The following is a 21,349-nucleotide window of genomic DNA, read 5'->3' as shown; positions in this document are numbered from 1 at the left end:
CGTTTATGCTCACAGTGCCCCACCTGCGGCCAATATTGGCCTGTGCTCGCAGGTACTAGCCCAATTAAGTTGCCTCTTTCACCTTTTACCCCTGCATCAAAGCCAGACCACTCCCCCAACAAAGGAGCCTACAGCATTGTGAGTGTCGTGGTTTTGTGAGAACATGGACAAGTTCTGTCTCTGTCTCGCCATCTCCTCCACCCAGCCCCATCGCCAGGATGTCGGTAAAACGACCCGGCTTCATATCGGAAAACGCGAGCGCAAGAAGCGAATTACCCTGTCAGCCCACTTCATTGAGCATGATCACCCTATATCCTCTCTGCTTTTTCAGGGGATTGAGAAAGTCTCCCTTTTCATGACAGGAGGTAACATAGACAAAAAGCTTCTCCAATAGAATCCTACTGGATACATACCCTCAACAATTTAAAACCCAAAAGTCTTAATGATGACAATGGACTAGTATCCTTTCTACCCCATTGAACATACTGGGGTTCTATAAATCGCTTTGGTGAATAGGCTAACCCTGAATTGAATCAAATATTATTTTGTCATCACAATATTATCTTGAAGAAACCTTCAGTTCTTCCCTCAATTCTAGCTCACTCTACCGCTGATAGATCTTTCCCTGGCATGCTGGAACAAAACCACAAACTGAAATGGGCCTGCAGAGCACATGCTTACATTTGAGCTGGCTGCTCACGTGTCGCTCCATGGTGTTCTTGCCAATCTCAAGGCAGGAATGTGACAAAGCTGCCTGATGCTCAGCATGGTATCAAAGTCCAAAAACAGGCCTAGTGTTTTGTTTTTTTATGTCATATTGTATTTTCTAGAGAAACAACATGGAGTACTGTATCTTGGTTGTATAGATTGAAATGTATGGTATGCTTTGCACTGTGATGTTTTAAGGAGTGCAGAAGAAAAAACAGCCTCACAGGGGAGAAACTCTACTGTCTACTCTAGCTCTGAATTTGACCCATGTTTTCAGGACTAAAAGTTCATCCCTACTGCGACAGAATAATTTGATATGTTTCTAAACAGAACCTAGCCCCTCACTATTTCACTTTTATTTATCCTAGTATATCAAGCTCATGTTCTGCTTCATGTATAGAGTTCATTGTTTTTCTTTGTTTTACTTTGTATTACTAATGTAATTTGTATTTACTATGTACAGTACTGTAGTATTATTGCAGAGTAGCATCAACCTCTCCTCCAGTTCATTCCTATTACCTGTATACGATATGCAGTTGGGGTTGCAATTGGTCATGTAACTGCTGATCCCACAAATGGAAGACTGACCCAAGGATCTGTAGGAGTACCTCACAGCAGTGTGCACTTGTGCAAGGACACTTGCAGAAGGGCCAGAGTGTGACGGGGACTAATGCACTGTATTATGCTCAGTCCCCTGGCGCGGTGTTGTGTGTGTGTGTGTGTGTGTGTGTGTGTGTGTGTGTGTGTGTGTGTGTGGTGTGTGCGCATGTGTGAGTGCATTAAAGGGATCTAATGTTTGGAGGAAAGGTCAATGATGCCTCATCACTGTATGCTACATAGATGCCATCAGAGAGGAATCCAATGAGTTTTATAGTAATGTTTTTGGACTATTTTTTTCAATGTAATATATTAAATGAGCTTCAGAACATGTCATTGCCTTTATGTGTAATGTTCTAAAGGTGGTGTTTTTGTAATAAATACTACCGCTGAGATGGTGAGCAAAATAGTTTCCGGCCTATCTCAGAAATCTGCTACTGGTGTTGATGAATAGGATGGGTGTTGTGAGGTTCCATTGTACACGTGAGTTGGCTAACGCTGTGAAAACCTGACCTGAAAATAGAGGAAAGTTTTACACTAAGATTGGCAATGAGAAGGCACATCCCTCCATTATCTTAACAAATGTCTTTGGCCTGTGTAGTGTGTTAAACTATTAATTTGTCCCCGGTGTAACATAAAGTTCTGAGTATCTGTGTGAAATGTTGTGGTCCTTCTTCCTGTGATGAAATATGCTAAATGGGTGAGAGGGGAAGCCGGTACTGTAGCCTCTTTTAATAGGACCCCTGGGTGACATGCCACATAAGTTCTCTGTCTTTAAAGAAACACCTATTATTAAACACTAGTGATAGCTTGTGGTGGCCTACTGTATTGTACAATACACATCACACAGACATGGCTGATAATACTGGTGACTTATTGAGCTCATTATAAATTATTTCAATGGATGTTTGCATGTTTCTGATTCATCTTCTGAATGCATCTCAACTCTCTCTCTCTCTCTCTCTCTCTCTCTGCAGAAGCATGCACAAGCTCACACAGCTGGAGAGGTTGGACCTGGGGAGTAACGAGTTCACTGAAGTGGTGAGTGTCTGTCTCTGCTCTCAACTGCACCTCTATATTTTTTCACACTGTCATCCCCTCATCTCCATCATTGTCACTGATCTGGAAAGAAAAGAGCCTCTAATTCCTAAAGAGCACACATCCCTTTTATGCTCCAGCGATGCTTGTGGTTTAATTACAGTTTGTTATCTGTGCTGATTGGAGGCACCGTCTGTTCATGACACTCCTTGTAATACCCAACTGAAGCTCTCCAGAATTCTGATAATTTCCTTTGTAATCACAGGGTTTTAGAGAAACATATTTTAGCCATGGTGATGATTTATGAACAGTTAACAATTGAGCTCTTTATGGTCTTTTTTCCCCCTCTCTCACTATTTCCAGCCTGAGGTCCTGGAGCAGCTCACTGGAATCAAAGAGCTGTGGATGGATGGAAACAGACTGACGTTCCTGCCGGGGGTATGAGTGCCATTCACTCCTTCAAGAGCACAGTCTTTATGTTCTGTACCTCAGCTTTCATACTGTTGTCGTATTTTACCTGTTGTGGTGAAGCCGTTGCCCAGATAGACAGCAATGCATGAAGACAGAAGCACTGCCTTTGTTTAGGCTAACAAAATGAAATGGCCAGCTTGTTTGTAAATGGGTCACAATTAAAGCATTAGTTTGCCAGTATTCTAACAGCACAAATAGTAATCACAGTCTGGCCTCCTGTAAAGATTAGGATTACTGCCTGCAACACATATTAAAAAATTGCAGAAAACAGTGACTGGAAATTGTGACATTGAAACAGAATTTTCAATGCGCCAGTGAACCCTAATATTGCATCACAACACTTAAGAAACCACCCACTGAAGAGTCAGTGCTAAGCAATGAGCAATGTTTTGTCTTTTTACACCCATATAAGGTGTGAAGGATGTTCTACTTTTGTGGAATTCAATTTGCGTGGTGGTTATGAGGGGGTTGATTAAGCCTCTTACAGTGGGCCCCCGAGAGCAAGCTCATGCAACTCTTGATTAATTAATGACGAGGGTTAGTGTGTCACTCACACTCTGATTGCAGCTTTGAGGCTCTGTGTTTGGTGACTTGTTTAACCATTTCAGTTCAGCCACCCCCCCCAAACTCTCACCCCTCCCCTCCCCTCCCCCATCCTCAGTTTGTTACTGTCTTCAGTAAAGATCCTCAACACCTCAATTGGCCTAGTTCTCACCAGTACTTGCAAAGGAAATCTTGAAAATGCCTAAAAGAAATAATCATATTTTATTTGTTAAAGTGCTGAACACCTGCTGTAGGTCCTGAACACATTCTGAAGCACGCTGAGATTTACTTTTAGGAATAACAGAGAATTGCAAAACTGTTAAGATGATTGTATATTGTTGTCAAACTGGTGTCCCTCTCTGGTAATAGAAATGTAGATTGGGTGAGTTTGCTGCTAATATGGCAGCCGGTTAAGAGTCTGTGGATCTTTGTACATGGATGGGTCTGATGTAAACCAAGAGGGAGAGGTGGAGAGCTGAGTGTAAATCATGTGTGTCTTGTTATTGTCCAGATGATGGGGACACTAAAGCAACTGGCCTACCTGGACGTGTCCAAGAACAACCTGGAGATGGTGGACGAGCAGATCTGTGGCTGTGAGAGCCTGCAGGACCTGCTGCTCTCCAGCAACGCCCTCACACAGCTGCCCGGGTCCATAGGTGAGGAACCTACAGTAACCTCAAGATAAAGGATGGGGGACTCAGCCCCCTGCCCCTTGTTGGCCCAGCCACTGCTCACTGTGTTTCTAGTGAACAGCTTGGATGTGGCTCTGAAGTAAAAAGGAACATTGGCAGTAATAGAATCTCATTAGAGACTGATTGACGCATCTAGATTGTTTGTTAATGAGGAAGCCTATTGAAGTGGAGTCCCAGAACCCAGATGGAGCAGACCTGTTTTGTTTTATTTTCCGTCTGTATTAAATGGAGGCTTGGGGGATTTGCTATGCATTGATTAATATTTTATAAGATTTCAAAGGAATAACTTCTCATTTCAACCTGCCTCCTATGGAATGTCTATGAATTCAGTTCTCTCACACTGATGAAAGAGATGGCAGTGCACATTTCCTGCCTCCATGATGTAAGATGAAGCAAGATGTCCAGCAGAAGTCAGTCTGCCATCTATTAGTCTCCAGTCAATAGTTGTAGACCAATTACACTATTGATGGCGGTATGAAATAATCGAATGTGTTGTTGTAATGGATATTCCTTCTTTTTGTGATCCAACAGAGAGTTCTAATGAGAGTTCCAATACCTGTGCTGTGCTGCAGTGGTGTGCTGTTCTGTCCTCTGATGTGCCCCCTCTCTCTCCATCTCTCTCACAGGCTCTCTGAAGAAACTCACCGCCCTGAAGGTGGATGAGAACCAGCTCATGTACCTGCCAGACTCAATCGGAGGGTGAGTAGTTCAGCATTACCAGAGATTGTATATACTAGAGATATGCCACCCCCTTGATTTACTATTGATGATATTTGTGAGACAGGGAAGATGTCGCCAGTCCCAGGGGTACATTTCTGACCAATTACCACGCAGTTATAGATTAGCGTTAATGACAGTTGTCATTGCTAGGTTTGCGTTGCTAGGATCGCATCTTTCTCGCGTCGTCTCCCTAGCAACACCTGTGTAAGACTAGAGTGGGAGACTAGGACAGAGCCAAATGAAGTCTCTTTTAAGCCATTACAACAACTTTTAACTATCAAATGACTGCAAAATATTTTTCTACACACTTCTTGACCTGCCCTACCATAGACGACCTGTAAAAAACCCCATAAAAACAGCGTTTGGTCTCCTTATTGAAAATAAGCACCCCAAAGAGACATTGCAATGATGGAGACAGAGTGAATCCACTTCCTTTTAAAGAGGCTTTGGCTATATTTAGAATGGGGAGAACAAGCCCGAGGCTTCAGTGGACAAATGTTAGTTTTGAGTCATCTGTTATCCAGACGAAGTGGGTTCAAGACCTGTTATGCACATACAACTCATTTGGAATGGATCGGTCAAAAGTTCCAATTCTGTAGTGTGACCCAGCTACAATATTAGTTGTTTAGAATCATTTAGAATGTCATATGGATTGATCCTTATCCCGTTAATACTGTAATGTAGGATTGATTGGTGTCCCGTGTAGAGCATATTCATGATAAAGATGAGGAGATTGTGGTCTGTGATTGAGGCTTTATCCCTGGTGATTTAGGTGAGTGATCTAAGCCCCTTCCTCCATTTGCGGAAAGAACAGCAGTTATCCTGACCCAAAAGACCTCTTGATACACAATTGAATGACAGATTAAGGCAGTGTTAATTCTGCTAGAGCAGCACAGATGGACTGCATACATAGACAGGTGAAACCAGCTGTTGACGGTCACCTTTTCCACATTTTGTTGTGTTATAGACTCAATTTAAAATGGATTAAATTAAAATAATTTGCCATCAATCCACAGACAATACCCCAGAATGACAAAGCGAAAATAGGTTTTTAGAAATTTCTGTAAATGTATTCAAATTTAAATACAGAAATACCTCATGTACATAAGTATTCAGACCCTTTGCTAGGACACTCTTAAAATGAGCTGAAATGCAAAAATGTCATCAACAAATCACTCAGTAAGTTGAATTGAGTCAATCTTAAAGCAAGGATAATAGTTAATGTAATTTTGGAATGAATATCTTAAACACAACAAAATGTGGAAAAAGTGAAGGGGTCTGAATACTTTCCGAAGGCACTGTATATGGGCCAACAGCAAGATTACATTTGTCATACAGTCTTCGTTCAAGCCAACTGCAGTCATCTTTTAAAGTCCCCACCCATTACAAAATGGCAACCTAGGTGTAGTCAACAGTATGTCATACTGTTGGTTGTCCGCCTTATTCTTTTACCCCTTATGGTTAATTTTTGTTATTGTTTCCAAACATGGCCAATTATCCCTCATGTTAGGATGTGTTTCCTAGTCTGGGATTAGGACAAACTCCTAGGTTGGATTATGAATATATGATTGCAAGGACCATGGTTTAATCCCTGGCAAGGATTCTAGCTAGCTAAATCATACTGATTAAATGCATTTAATCTTTTATTTAATTCATTTGATTTACATGTTGCCTTCTGATCTGTGTTCTTATCCGGTGCTCGTGTGTGTCTGTGGTTTGAGCTCTGAAATGGTCTGTGGCTGTAGAGAATATGGACATGATGATTATTATTAGCTACCACAAGAGCTATTTTTAGCCCAGGGCTCGTGGTTACTGTCCTGCAGGTCAAGCTCGCTTTGTATTTGTCAGAACTTCTCGCAAGCATTAACATTTCATTCAACAGAAAGCTGCGTTGCTCTCACTTCTGTTTCCATATGGCCTCTGACAGGGGTTAACTCTGCTACGCACTGCGCCTTGTTCTTGAGGTTTGTCCCATAAAGCTTTTAAGAGCCTCCCCAGCACACTTTGACTGTTGATAAAACATGTTTTACTGCCACCCACCAAGACATCACAAAAAACACTTTTTTCAGTTGGATAAAAGAGGACCATTAATCAAACTGACCTTGGCCAGCAGCGTCCGGTCAGACTTGGTTTTGACTAGAGGCCCGTGAATATAGGCCCGATCTTGTGTATCGTCACTCCATTTAAGAGGATATCAGGTATCTTAGTGACTGTCCTCAGCACTCGCTGTTATTGAGTTTCAGGAATGGAACATCTGGCTGAACTTCAGTTTCTCTGCCAGGTCTTATAAGTCCACATGAATCATTTCTACACTGTATTTCTTTTTAGATTAATGTTGGGATTGCAAATCTAGATGTATTCATCGTATGCAAGCTTGCATCTTTTTTAGCCAAACTTCAAGCAGCCTAATGCGAAACAGATTGGGAATAGTCTTGGATATACTGTTATATATATATATATATATATATACTAGTATATATAGATATACTAATCCTGAATGCATTTTTCCATGAGGTGCCCTCTACTGTGTTGTAGACCGTTGGGGATAAATCGGATGGGCTCACTGTAATGCATGGAATGGAATGAGGAATGGTATCAAACACGTGCTTGATGCCATTCCTCATTCCGTTCCATGTATTACAGTGAGTCTATCCTCCGATTTACACCTCCAACAGCCTCCACTGGACTCCTGACAGTCAGTCAGAGCGAAGGCTCGGTTGGATAGAGGGTCAAAGATGCCATGGGCTGTCAGTGAATTCGAGCATTTTAGCTAAACTGAGCTATTGTAGGTGAATGTACCTGCCATGGTCATGTAATTTCACTACCCTCATTTGGCAGGCCTCATATGCACACAGTGTACACCACAGTGTAAACCGCAGCACGAAATGTCTTTAAAATGCAATCAGGAGGGATAATTATTCCTTTACTTTCACTGTACTGCTGTCGGCTGTACAGCTGTCTCTGAACAGATCTGCTGTGTAAAGCGATAGTGCATGCTGTCCTTTTGACAGTCATCCAGTTGTTCCAGGCAGGCAGTAAAAAAGTAATTTTCAGACTTCTGCTATTTATAAAACAAGCTCTTTCTCCCCTACTCATAAAACACCATTTAAATTAATGAAACATAAAGCTTGTTCAGGAGGCCATAATAAGTCTTCACCTCCCCTTTCCCCTGTCTTTTTCTTTAGGCTGACATCCCTGGATGAGCTGGACTGCAGTTTTAATGAGATTGAGGCTCTTCCATCCTCCGTCGGCCAATGTGCCAGCATTCGCACCTTTGCTGCAGACCACAACTTCCTCACACAGCTTCCACCAGAGGTGTGTGTGTGTGTGTGTGTGCGCGTGTGTGTCCTCTTATTGACAATAGTCTGTAAAAGTGCTTAAACCATAACTACTAAGTGCAGTTTCTCGCTTTCTACAAGGAAAAGCACATCTCTGAAAACATGTCTTTGTTTCACCAGACTATTTACAACACCACCCATACCCTCTGTGCTTCAGTTCAGTCATTTTTGCATCTCCACCATACTTCAGAAATAAATTCTGTTATCGTATATAGTGATATTTTCTAAAGTAATATCGTGACTAAGAAAATCGAACCCTAGCATGCCTGTGTCTGTGCCTGTATGTCTATGTACTGTATATATTAGTGACCCAGCTGTGTTCTGATCTGATGGCTGTCCCCTCTGGCCCCTGGTCTCTCCCCCACACAGATGGGCAGCTGGAAGAGTGCCACTGTGCTGTTCCTGCACTCCAACAAGCTGGAGTCTCTGCCTGAGGAGATGGGAGAGATGCAGAAACTCAAGGTCATCAACCTCAGCGACAACAAGTGAGTCTTGCTTCAGTCTTGTCCCTGCCTCAGCCCTTATCGCAACTCTCTCATCCTGAATCTCAATCCTGTCTCACCCTGATCTCACACTCTTAACTCATCTGAGACAGGAGTGTGTGAACCACATTAACACAGGGGTTGCAAATGTGTAGAGGCGTTTACAAATTAATCTTTAGTAGCATATTGTAGAGAGGTTACACATTAGTTAGAGTTGAATGAGGAATCGCACGCACACACACAAACTGTGAGAAGCTTCAAACATGCACATACTGTGTTCACAGACAGAAGAAATGGAAACATTCCGTAATTATGATACAAATTGCTTAACATCCACATGTGGTACCCTGACAAAAGCCAATGCTGTAGAGCATAATGTTTACCTGACATTAATCTGCAGAAATTGATGACAGTATGTATTGCGACTACTTGTGCCTCGTATATTGCCGTAAACACACAGTTGTAAAATGGCAGCAGCCTCCCAGCTGCTCCCCTTGTTGTTGATCTCATGCTACTGTTGCCACATGGAGCCTTGTAAAACATGCCCATCCAGCTTATTGAAAACACCACAGCAATCTAGCTGCTCCACTAAAGTGGATTATATAACTCCCTGAAAAAACACTCTGGCCGTGTCAACAATGGGGGAAAGAATGTCTCATGCATTCCCCTCCTTGCACACACACCATCTGAAGCCCAAGAAATTAATAATTGGCACGTAATGATACTGAAGTTTAAGTTTGGACTGGGAGAATTTAGTGGGTTGATTCTCAATCCTGAGAGTGGGTATTTCCAGGTGTTTTTCATGGCCACAGTGACAGTCCTCTGCCAGCAGCACTAAATAGATTTTGCTGTGACTCAGCAGCAGCCAATGTAATTTAGTTCCCATCCCAGGTTTTTCCAGAGAAGGAAAGAGAGACCTGTTTATTACCAGACCACTCGTTTTTCACTCTCCACTGAGTGGCCTCCAAGACGTGTTGACACAACACCATATCCTACCTACTCGAGATGTTCTAAATTCTCTGTGTGTCTTCCTCAGGGACTTTGTGCAGGACTGAATGCTTTCTTTTTTTGTTACTACAGGTTAAGGAATCTTCCCTACAGCTTTACCAAGCTGAACCAGATGACTGCTATGTGGCTGTCTGAGAACCAGGTGGGGATATGCCGCTGTGCACTGTCTCTAGGAATTCCAGCTCCTTGTACCGTAGTCTCTACTGTATATCATCACTGTGTATGCATATCACTGTAGGTTTCTTCTTACAATTGGCTCAGTGAAGATAGTGTTTAGGAAAATGTATGTTTATTGTATTTATATGGAGAAGTCAAGGTATGTTTGTTTCTAACCCTCCTGTTTTAGAGGAGTCTCCCTGCAGTGTCATCAGAATGGTGGGAGTAGGAGGTGGTGTAATTGAATGTCTGGGAGGGTGTAGCAAGTGGCCACTGAGCTCTTAATAAAAGGCTGGGAGGCAGTGCCATTTCATGTTTTCCCACTCCTCAGGCGGTGTAATAGAACATTTTAATACCATTGCATTTTTGGCCATTTCTGGCCTTTTGTGATGACTTAACAATTGCGAGCGCTGACAGAGAGCCATTGATTGCTTCACCCACTGCTATCCTTACTGACCTCTCACACAATGGTGCTCATTGTAGAAATAGTGGATTGGTGGTGATTTTTGGGTGAGAAACAACTGGCTAAAGTTGGTTTTGCAACCCGCTGCACTGACAGCCAAAAATTGGCTAATCCCATTGGAGTTGAACCCGGGAAAACGCATCTTAAACGCAGTAAAACACTTTCATCAAATCTTATCCCAAACGTACCACGTGGCGATTGGCCATTCTCCAAAGCCTACAGCTGCAAAGAGAAGCTTAGATGTTCCCCCAATTTACAATATTAGAAATATAACCTTAGAAACATTTAACACACACACACCATCCAGTAGTCAAGCCCACTATTGTTAGGGAAATCTCAAGAGTCAATGTGTAATTGATTGGTGAAATCCTGTCCTCACCCACTCCTATACCAGCGTGTGGTGATTAGGAGCGTGTGTGGTAATGTGAATGAAGGCTGCCTCCTGCCAGCTGGGTTCCTTATTGATTGTGAATGTGTGCTCTCAGACCACAAATAACACTCACACACACACACAAGCTGGACCTCTCACATTCAGCTGCATTCAGAGCAGTCTGTTAAATACGGTGCATTCGGAAAGTATTCAGACCCCTTCACTTTTTCCACATTTTTGCTATGTTACAGCCTTATTCTAAAATGGATTCAATTAATTTTTTTCCTATCTACACACAATATCCCATAATGACAAAACGAAAACAGGTTTTTAGAAATGTTTGCTAATTTATTAAAAATAAAAAAACGGATCACATTTACATAAGTATTCAGACCCTTTGCTATGACACTCGAAATTGAGCTCAGGTGTATCCTGTTTGCATTGATCATTTTTTAGATGTTTCTACGACTTTATTGGAGTCCTCCTGTGGTAAATTCAATTGATTGGACATGATTTGGAATGGCACACACCTGTCTATATAAGGTCCCACAGTTGACAGTGCATGTCAGAGCAAAAACCAGGCCATGAGGTCGAAGGAATTGTCCGTCGACCTCCGAGACAGGATTGTGTTGAGGCACAGATCTGGGGAAGGGTACAAAAACATTTCTGCAGTTTTAAAGGTCCCCAGGAACACAGTAGCCTCCGTCATTCTTAAATGGAAGAAGTTTGGAACCACCAAAACTCTTCCTAGAGCTGGCTGCCCAGCCAAACTGAGCAATAGGGGGAGAAGGGCCATCGTCAGGGAGGTGACCAAGAACCCAATGGTCGCTCTGACAGAGCTCCACAGTTCCTCTGTGGAGATGGGAGAACCTTCCAGAAGGACAACCATCTCTGCAGCACTCCACCAATCAGGCCTTTATGGTAGAGTGGCCAGAAAGCCACTCATCAGTAAAAAGCACATGACAGCCCGCTTGGAGTTTGCCAGACCATCTCAAACCATGAGAGACAAGATTCTCTGGTCTGATGAAAACCAAGATTGAACTCTTTGGCCTGAATCCCCAAATATAGATGTGCCAAGCTTGTAGCGTCATACCCAAGAAGACTTGAGGCTGTAATTGCTGCCAAAGGTGCTTCAACAAAGTACTGAGTAAAGGGTCTGAATACTTAAGGAAATATATTTCAGTTAAATAAATTAGCAAACATTTCTAAAAAAAACAGTTTTGGCTTTATGGGGTATTGATGAGGGGAAAAAATGAATTTAATCCATTTTAGAATAAGGCTGCAACATAACAAAATGTGGAAAAAGTGAACGGGTCTGAATACTTTCCGAATGCAAAATTATGTAAAAGAATGAACAGATCATCAGGGACTTCCTGATATGTAATATTTCTCTGTCAGGAGCAGAAGACTTTGATATTTTGGCAATAGATCTGTCCAAAGCTATTGGTGTATATTGAAATGAAATGGATGTTTCAAAATACTTCACCTAGTTTGCCAGACTTGTGGCTCTTAGTGCCTGTTTTAAAGAGACTACAAAGGAATGTGTAAATGTTTTTTGTTCTCTCCCTATGTGTACATATTGGGATATTTGAAATGCAAATGCAAACTATTTCACGAGCAGTGCCTTGTCAACAAATTGTGTTCCTCTTTTCAGTATTATTAATACTGTTTTCAATTTTCTGCGACTCATGTTTTTACTGAGATGTCAGGGATCCCTTAGTGTGAGATCTACCTCACAGTCGGTGGCAGTCTTGGGAGGGTGGTGTCTTACAATTGTCCCTCTCTGTCCCCCCAGTCCAAACCCCTCATCCCTCTCCAGAAGGAGGAGGATCCAGAGACGCACAAGACAGTGCTCACCAACTACATGTTCCCCCAGCAGACCAGGACTGAGGACTGTGAGTAGTCTGTTTATACTACTAGACTACTGTATGTTCAAACACATCACTTTATCTGGATGTAGTTGTATTGCTTTCACCAATGTAGATATGGGCTGATGTTCCTTCAAGGAAGGAGAAATGCACAGAACTTGGCTGTAGACTACTGTAGTAAACTTGATTGAAGGTAACCTGGAAGGTGCCTTGAGTCTATACTGTGTTGGGAACATGGTCTCCTTATCAAAGAAGGGGGTTGAGGTTGAAACAGTAACCATTGTCTCTTGTTGTGCACCTGGTAGCCTGGTTGGTTATACTATTACACCAGTCTTCCAGCTCTCTCTGGCCTCTCCTGGGAGGATTAGAGAGAGATTGGGATCCACTGCTGCTCTTGTAGTGGCTCTTTAGTAGTGGCCTTTATCAAGTATTTCTGTAATAGTCATACAAATGTTACGCTCTGGAGAGCCACAGGTGCTTTGAGGGGAAATGTGAATCTGTTTTTGCCTTTTTCAGTTTGTTATTGTGGCACCTGAAAGATCAGCACCCTTTAATTGGAATGTCTCAGCTTTCAACACTTGAGTTGAAACAAGCTCTCATTGTTGCCGGGAACAGAGGCAAATCTCAAAATTGAAACTAAATGGATTCCGGAGGGGGAGAGATTAAAAAGTCTTAACCTGTTTCCTAGCAACCCAACTTTAAACTCCTCAAAAGCACAATCTTGGCGTTGAACGCAGCGGTCCTCAGTGGTTCAGAGAAACTGCTGCAGAACATGATTGAGCTTTCAAAAACAAACAGAATTCAACACTCTCTTAATCTTAGTACACTCAAACCGAATCTATTACACTATATCAGGGCATGTTTATCAGCTTTTTTTTTTATTTCATTTTATACATATGATCCTGTTGTGAGATTCATGCAAACAGACATTTACGGGCTCAAAGATGTATCTCAGCCCAACATTGGACAGCAGAAATGATTCTCTAGGCATGAATTGATTGAATGGTTGATTGATCTGTTGATTATTTGGCTAGCTGCTACTGTGTTTGTATGTTGTGTAATTTCTGAGATGTCCTTGTTTCTACTTAACTCCTCAGACATCCCCAACTCTGACAGTGAGAGCTTCAACCCTTCTCTCTGGGAGGAGCAGCGTAAGCAGCGGGCTCAGGTGGCCTTTGAATGTGATGAGGACAAGGATGAGAGGGAGACGCCTCCGCGGGTCAGTACGACACAAAACACACAACTCTAAAGGGTGACACTATATGCTAATGAGGGCAAATGAAAGTAGATGAAAAATGTTCAGTTGGTGAGAGTATAGAGTTGGTGTCTGACGACTGTCACAACTGTTTAAGTCATTTAAAAAAAATAAAAAAAGAGTCACCTACTGTATCAGATGGCTCCTACCTCCTAGCTACAGCTCCATTGCCTGAATCAGATTGACCTTTCCTTTGGTTTTAAGAGGGATGTGTCTGCATGTCATTGCCTGCACCTGAGTCTCTATGGAATGTCCATTAAAACAGTCTGCTGTCTGAAATGGAAGCTGCCTGAAGCTCATCATGAGCATATTCTGAATCATTCTTTTTCCGCCAATTGTGCTGTCTGACATGCCCCACTGGCACAATATGTCGTCTGGCGGCAGGAGAGGAGAGGGCGGACTTGCAGAGTGAGCTTGCCAGGAAAGGCACACCGCCTCTCAAGCTGTCTCTGACTGAGTGTTTGTGTCACCACTCCTGAGATTGCTCTTTTTGATTGTGGCGGGTGTGTGTGTGTTATTTTTTTTTTTTGCCTCCAGGAGGGCAACCTGAAGCGCTACCCGACGCCGTACCCAGACGAGCTGAAGAACATGGTGAAGACGGCCCAGTCAGTCGCCCACCGGTTGAAGGAGGACGAGTCGGGCGACGAGTCGGGAAGGGATGCCAGGCCTAACGAGCGGAACCACGTGGGAGTGCAGGACGTGGGAGTCAAGGTTGATACTGTTGTCTATAAATACAGACAGACGCTCTCTTACTGAGAGAGGGATTCTCCAGACTGTCTACTGTCTGCACCGCTTCTGTTTTCCTTAGATAACACAAGTGACTTAGAGACAGCGTATCAGTTGACTAGCTGAAGACAGCTCCACATCATTGTATTGATTTGCACATATTTTTCATGCAATCTGATAAAGACCACATTGTAATAACAAATGGTAGAAGAGCACAGTCTGAAATTATGACTGAAATTAGTATTTGTTCAGATGATATATGTACAGTAATGAATCGGTACACTAAATTACTATACAATTAAGCTGGTATTTACTTCGTTGTTAGCCTACATGGGTAAAATGGTAATTTATATAATGAATACCCAATATTTACTTGTTTATATAACCTGCCGTCTGGGGTGTGTTTTGATCAGGTGATAGAGGGCCCCTGTGCTAATGGCAAGGCAGTGGAGATGGATCCCAATGCACCTGCCAACACCTGTGTCCAGAACTCCACCGCACCTGAATCAAGAGATACCTCAGAGTCCTACAGCTCCCAGAGAGCCCCACTCGTGAGCTCAGACAACATGAGGACCATGGTTAGCCACGAAGACACGCTTGAGGTACGGTGTATACAATGGAACAGAATACGAAACAACCAAAAGGACAGCAAAATGCAATATTATTCAAACGTACATGCACCTAACTGCCGTCCCCCCCTCTCTCTCTCTCTCTCTCTCTCTCTCTCTCTCTCTCTCTGCCTCTCTCTGTAGGACTCTGAGGAGCTGTCATCTGAGGAGGAGGAGATGAAGATAGCCGAGATGAGACCCCCATTGATCGAGATCTCCATTAACCAGCCCAAAGTGGTGGCCCTAAGTAAGGACAAAAAAGGTACCTTATGCAGCCCAAATTAAGATGTACAGTAACAAGTGTGTGGGTATTCACATATATTGAAAATACTGTCCTTATTGTGGATATGGACAATTGGTGGTGTTCTTGAAACTGTAATCTAAGAAACATCCCGAGATATATATATATATATATATATATATAATATATATATATATATATATATATATTTTTTTTTTTTTAAGCAATGTAAGAGTTGAGCCCAAAACCTGTCAAAATCCAGTGATTGGGGAATAACTGATGGAGTTTCCCCTGTCTTTGATTGCCAGATGACTGTAAAGATGCAGACTCGTTGCTGGATGAAACAGTGGCCAACAGCAATCAGAACAACAGTAACTGTTCGTCACCGTCGCGAATGTCAGACTCTGTGTCTCTGACCACAGACAGCAGCCAAGACAACTCCCTCTGCACCCCTGAGAGAGAGGCCAAGATGCCCTTCCTTCCCAAGAGCAGGTACCATTCTTTTCCTCAAAGTTTACTCATACCTTGAGTTTCTGTTTTGTTTGAGTTCTTGTTCTCTGTATGCCCTCAAAACCAATTAAGAAGCTACATATGACTTGTGCTTCATATTTTCAGGCAAGAGGATGAGAATATGAACCAGCGGAAGGAGACTCCTCTCCTCCAGAATGGTAATGGGTCAGACACGTCCCTGCAGGCCCTCCTGAAGACCCAGCAGGGCTACGAGTCGAAACCAGAGAAGATGGGCGACTACGACCTCTGTATGGAGGAGAGGCTGGCTTTCATAGAGAAAGGCATCAATAACGGCATGGGTGAGGCCTACACCAAGTGGGACCAGATCAACATGAATGTGGCCAAGCTCCCACCGGACAACATGGTCCAATTCGACGACTTGGACAAGACCAAGAACGGTTCAACCGCAAAAGAGGACTATAACAAGCCTGTGTTCAACATTGACAACATGGACCATTTTGAAAATGGCAACCCACAGGGTGGTGATCACTTCAACGGGCGGGGGAGTGGGGGCCTGGCAGTGTCGCCGATGAGGGTGGATACGACAGGTGTGACGGCCAGCAGCGACATGTCTCTCTCTCGCAGCACGGAGGAACTGTCCCCAGAGAAGAGATGCCCTCCTCCACCTGTAGTGAAATCCCAGAGCATCACCAACATGGAGGCAGGAGGGATGAAGCTGTACTCCATGGAGGGTGATGGAGGCTCCTATGAGAGTGGGGCAGTAGGCAGGATGGCTGGAGCAGGACCAGGGGCTCAGGGCCAGAGCATTGTACGGAGCAAATCAGCCTCCCTGCTCAACGACCAGCCGCTACAGATCTACCCCGGCTCCTCAGCCTCTTCCTCAGACCTGCTCTCTAGCTCCTCCAAACCCCCCACAAGCACCAGCAGGTACCCCATCTCATCCAGCATGGCTATGGGGATGCCTCCTCCCCAGTACAACGTCCAGTACACCAGCAGCGCCATGCCTAAAGATGGCCTCTGGACCCAGAGGACACCCGTCCCCCCAGACCACCAGAGCTACCTCCCTCCACCCCAGCACTCTCTAGCCAACACCAATTACTCCAACCGCAACCAGGCGCCCCCCTATCCCCTTCAGTCCCAGCAGAGGGGGCCTCCAGGGCCCAAGCCACTTGGTGACATGTGGGGTAAGGAGAGACATCTGCCCCCTGGTGGCCAGCAGAGGAGCAGCACCCTGCAGAGACAGAGCAGCAGCTCATCCACAGCCTCTATGGGGGACCCCAGGCGCATGCAGGTGGCTGAGGGGGAATACATGACATACAGAGACATCCACACCCTGGGCAGGGGCCCGCTGGCCATGAGTCAGGCCATGCAGAGGCCCCTCTCAGCTCGCACTTACAGCATCGACGGACCCAGTGCTCCTAGGCCACACAGCGCCAGGCCACAGCCCCATGAGCTGCCTGAGAGAACCATGTCTGTCAGCGACTTCAACTACCAGCATATGAGCCCCAGCAAGAGGCCCAACGCCAGGGTCAAGTCGGAGCACTCGCTCTTGGACGGGCCTGGGGGAGGAGGAAGGGTTCCCCCTGACTGGAGGGACCAGGTGATGCGCCACATCGAGGCTAAGAAGATGGAGAAGGTAAAGTTTCAGAAGCTTGGTTAAACACACTAGATTTTGTTTGAATGTTGGTTAGTTACAACATACTTGGACTACTATATGTATACTCAGTGACCATATTGACCAGATGATTTGATAATTTGTCATCAGTTGTCATTTGAAAGTGAATCTGTATATTCCAGGTTAATAGCTAATTAACCATTTTAATTGGGAATATGTTATGCTTAACAAAATAATAATTTATTAGCCCATAGTGTAGTTCGTACCTTTGGATTCACTTAAACTGGATGACATCTCTCAATAGACCTCAGGAGCCAGGTTTCTCTTCTCACACCGTCTCTTGGCCAGCCAGTGTGTTAACTCAGTAACGGTTAACTCAGTAACGGCTTGTTGAGTCTTTCAGTTTCAAACCTCTCTGGCACACATTTGCTCACCTGAAGATGGTGTGATAATGGGAAGCTGTATGGCCGTGTCGGCATGCCTGGTGACATGCCCTCTCTTGTCTCTCTCCACTCTCTCTGTCCAATAAAGACAAATGTAAGAGTGGGACTGCCTCACTAAAAAAAAAAAAAAAAAAAAAACATTTTAAAAACAAAATGTAATAAAGATAATGGAAAGTTGGATATGTTTTAACCACATTCATATATTGTAGTGTCTCATCTCTACCGTTTATATCTGGATGTGGTTTTAAAGTGGAGAGCCTAGGTAGCAGATGATGAGATGTGTGATGGGAGGGGAAGCCACTGTAAACTATTGGGATGGTCCCGCATGGTGAGACTGGAGTCTGGGTGGTGTCCTGTAGTTGTTCCCCAGGTGTTAGGGCAGCTGGGCTCTGGGGGGCCTGTAGTTGTTCCCCAGGTATTAGGGCAGCTGGGCTCTGGGGGGCCTGTAGTTGTTCCCCAGGTATTAGGGCAGCTGGGCTCTGGGGGGCCTGTAGTTGTTCCCCAGGTATTAGGGCAGCTGGGCTCTGGGGGGCCTGTAGTTGTTCCCCAGGTATTAGGGCAGCTGGGCTCTGGGGGGCCTGTAGTTGTTCCCCAGGTATTAGGGCAGCTGGGCTCTGGGGGGCCTGTAGTTGTTCCCCAGGTATTAGGGCAGCTGGGCTCTGGGGGGCCTGTAGTCTGCACTGTCTCTATGGGCACTTCATTACACATTGGCCATGAATGTGTCAATGGTGTTATCCAAGTTGTAGCCCATCACATCTTTGATCACATTTAAAGCAATATTTTCCTGATTTACTTATTACTTACAAAACCTTTAACCTACTAACGCATTAACATTGAAGGAATTAGAAGAAGAGGTGTAAAAAGGCAGCAATGTATGAAGATAGTTTCCTCTGCCCTAAGCATGTCTGTTTTATTTTATATGGAATAACAAGCTGCTGCTGCTGCTACTAACTCACTGTATGAAAATGTTTGTGATTCACTGCATGCTGGTCTGTTGCAATGCGTGACATGTTAACATTATTTGTCTTTTATCATTATTTTTTAATAATCACTCATTCGGTGAAATGCATGCCTACTAAAGTGTCTGTTCGTGTTGGCTGTATGTGTCGTCCCTCTGTTCAGAATGTGCTGTCTAGGTCCTATAATTCCAATTATGCCCCGCTGAGCTGCTCTCACTACGGCAGCTCTAGGGATATGCATGCCAGCCAAGGCTCTCTGGTCTTTAGTGTTGGAGAAGGAAGGCCCTACGGAGCCCAGGGCGTCTGTGTGAGTACTGTAACTGTAGCTACAGCTCCTACCCAGGCAGATCCTCCACCCCTGCTGGTCTCAGGCCCTGTTGCAATACTTTAGAATTGCTGCCTTCCTTCCTTCCTTCCTTCCTCTCTTGTACTCTTAATGTGATCACTGGTCTGGATAAGTGATTTTCTGTTGTCTGTATTGGTTAAGTGAAAGGACAGTTTCCACCTCTGATCTCACCAACACAACCCTCAATGCTCCGCTAGGCTACTTCACAGAAGGAAGGATGCACACTAACAGGGTCTCTGTGTAGCTCCTTAGTGTGACTCATCCTAACTCATTTAAAAGGGGCATTCTTTCTCAATGTACCAAACCAAAAATGTGTTCATGAAAGGCTCCTCATATAGTATGTTGTAATTTAAAGCATCCCTCAAAGAGCAACCGCTAGCGTGAGCAACTACCATAATAAGCACATTATTAAAAAGTGGCTTCAATAGCATTACACCTGCCGCGTTGGTGGAACTGAAGAGGTAGGAAAACTTTTTTCAATTTCGTTGAGGAGTACCTCATTCAAGCACAGCAGGGTTGAAAGAAAATCTTTTTTTGTCTCTCAGAAGGTGTTTCACTATGATTCATTAAAACATATTCAGGCCTGCGTGCTCTTATGATACCATTCAGCTGGCAGTGGATTACTGTACAAACCTGGATGTGACTGGCTTGGTGTATGGAAATTAATCAGACTATGTTTTGGAGTAGGAAGCCTTTGGTGAGCAGTATACAAGTCCCTTATCAGATATGAAATGATGATATCATGTTGCATGGTACAAAAATGCCCCCTTTTAAACATGGCAGCTAGTGTACCCTGATCTAGGATTCATTTATCCCCTTGCTTTATCCTTTCACCTCCTCCACCCCTGGCACTCCAATCAAAATGTGCTGTAGCCTACATTTGCTTGCGTAGTCTCTGTTAAAAACACTACAATTCATCTGAAGTGATTCTGTTAAATGGCACCTTGATCATCATCTTGCTTATTCCTGCTCTTCACTCCTACCTTTGATCACTTCAGAATCACTTCATAACCATTCACTTTGTGTGGAGATGAAAACTGTATTTGTCAAAGGTAAGTATTAGGGATGTTTTGAAATAGAAAGTAGTTTCTTTGTTAATAGGTAGGTATAGTTGAAAAGGGCTACTTTGCTTATTTGAGCAAATGGTATGGTGTGTATGTATGTGTAGTTAATAATGTGGCATTTGAATTATTATGCTCCACTCCTACTGCTTGTTTAGGGACATTGAGAGAAGATCGGTGTTGGAATGATGATGAATAAATGCAACTAATGTTAGCCTTAATTAGCAGTTGAGCACTTTCTTCAACTTAGACGAGAGATGAAGAATGATCATGTCATTACCTAATCATCTCTGAGGATTCGGAGCCTAAAAGGGTAGAGCTGTTTTTGCCACATGCAGTGATTAGAACACGGTGTCAATTATCATCTGTCATTCTGTTTTCAGGATGACGTGTTTAGTCCCCAAGGGCAGCAGGGCTACAACATGGACACCCTCCGAAAAGTAAGTCAGAACAGAAGAGCCCCTTTGTTTGAAACTGTATTGTCATGCATTAATTGTCATGGCAACCATATTTATACTGTACATCTGTTTTCAGTTCTCGTGAACGCAAAACATGCACATCTCCATGCAGTTATGAAATTAACAAATGTACATCAAGTAACTACTTAGGCACCAACTTTTAAGTATCTATAAAATAATGTGCTGAAATTATTATACCTTGTTTTTCTATTGATATTTAGGAACCAGACCAAAGACTGGGACATAGTCGTGAGGGCTTTTACATAACAGAATATATATTCTCCCAAGTTGAATGATTTTACAAATGGATTGCACTACTGCTATAACTAGGAGTGACTGCCTTTTCCTCCTCGGGACATCCATTCCATTCCATAGCAGAGCTGTTCTGTAAGGAGAGCCTGCTCTGCTCTGCTCTGCCTGAGCCCAGGATTGAGATATTGACCCAGTACTGCACATCCGCTCCAGCAGTGATTAATTAGTTCTAATTAATGAGGGCTGCCTTGAAAGAGATTACTGTTCAGGCCTATTCTCATGGGGCCCCTGCCTCCACTTAGCCCCCAAGTGTTCAGAATGGGTTTGCAGATTTGCACGTTTACTGGTATAAATAGCGAGGCTGCCTGATTCTCTAAAGATGGTGGAAATTGGTTCAAGCTTCAGACCTCCTCAGTCCAGTGTACAAAACAGATCTTGAATTGAATCAGTGTGCTGTAAT

The 21,349-nt window shown here is 43.7% G+C and overlaps 1 protein-coding gene across 3 annotated transcripts in view; it reads left to right on the top strand.

Annotated features, from left to right (window-relative positions):
• erbin (erbb2 interacting protein) overlaps positions 1–21,349 on the top strand; it is a 55,426-nt gene that overhangs the window by 28,516 nt on the left and 5,561 nt on the right. The window contains exons 8-23 of one of the 3 annotated variants that reach the window (XM_083670898.1): positions 2,283–2,346; positions 2,707–2,781; positions 3,869–4,013; positions 4,676–4,748; positions 7,955–8,084; positions 8,477–8,592; positions 9,670–9,739; positions 12,382–12,481; positions 13,552–13,673; positions 14,247–14,420; positions 14,849–15,037; positions 15,188–15,290; positions 15,593–15,776; positions 15,900–17,391; positions 18,936–19,079; positions 20,563–20,619. In XM_083670898.1, coding sequence (XP_083527024.1) covers positions 2,283–2,346; positions 2,707–2,781; positions 3,869–4,013; positions 4,676–4,748; positions 7,955–8,084; positions 8,477–8,592; positions 9,670–9,739; positions 12,382–12,481; positions 13,552–13,673; positions 14,247–14,420; positions 14,849–15,037; positions 15,188–15,290; positions 15,593–15,776; positions 15,900–17,391; positions 18,936–19,079; positions 20,563–20,619 — 3,238 coding nt within the window. Of the gene's footprint in view, positions 1–2,282; positions 2,347–2,706; positions 2,782–3,868; positions 4,014–4,675; positions 4,749–7,954; positions 8,085–8,476; positions 8,593–9,669; positions 9,740–12,381; positions 12,482–13,551; positions 13,674–14,246; positions 14,421–14,848; positions 15,038–15,187; positions 15,306–15,592; positions 15,777–15,899; positions 17,392–18,935; positions 19,080–20,562; positions 20,620–21,349 lie in introns of all 3 variants that reach the window. The other 2 variants (XM_083670897.1, XM_083670899.1) reach the window with 2 other exon arrangements.

The sequence above is a fragment of the Argentina silus genome, assembly GCF_951799395.1.
Source record: "Argentina silus genome assembly, chromosome: 5".
NCBI lineage: Eukaryota > Metazoa > Chordata > Actinopteri > Argentiniformes > Argentinidae > Argentina > Argentina silus.
The sequence above is the reverse complement of the archived record's forward strand: the minus strand, read 5'-3'. Positions and strand labels throughout refer to the sequence as shown.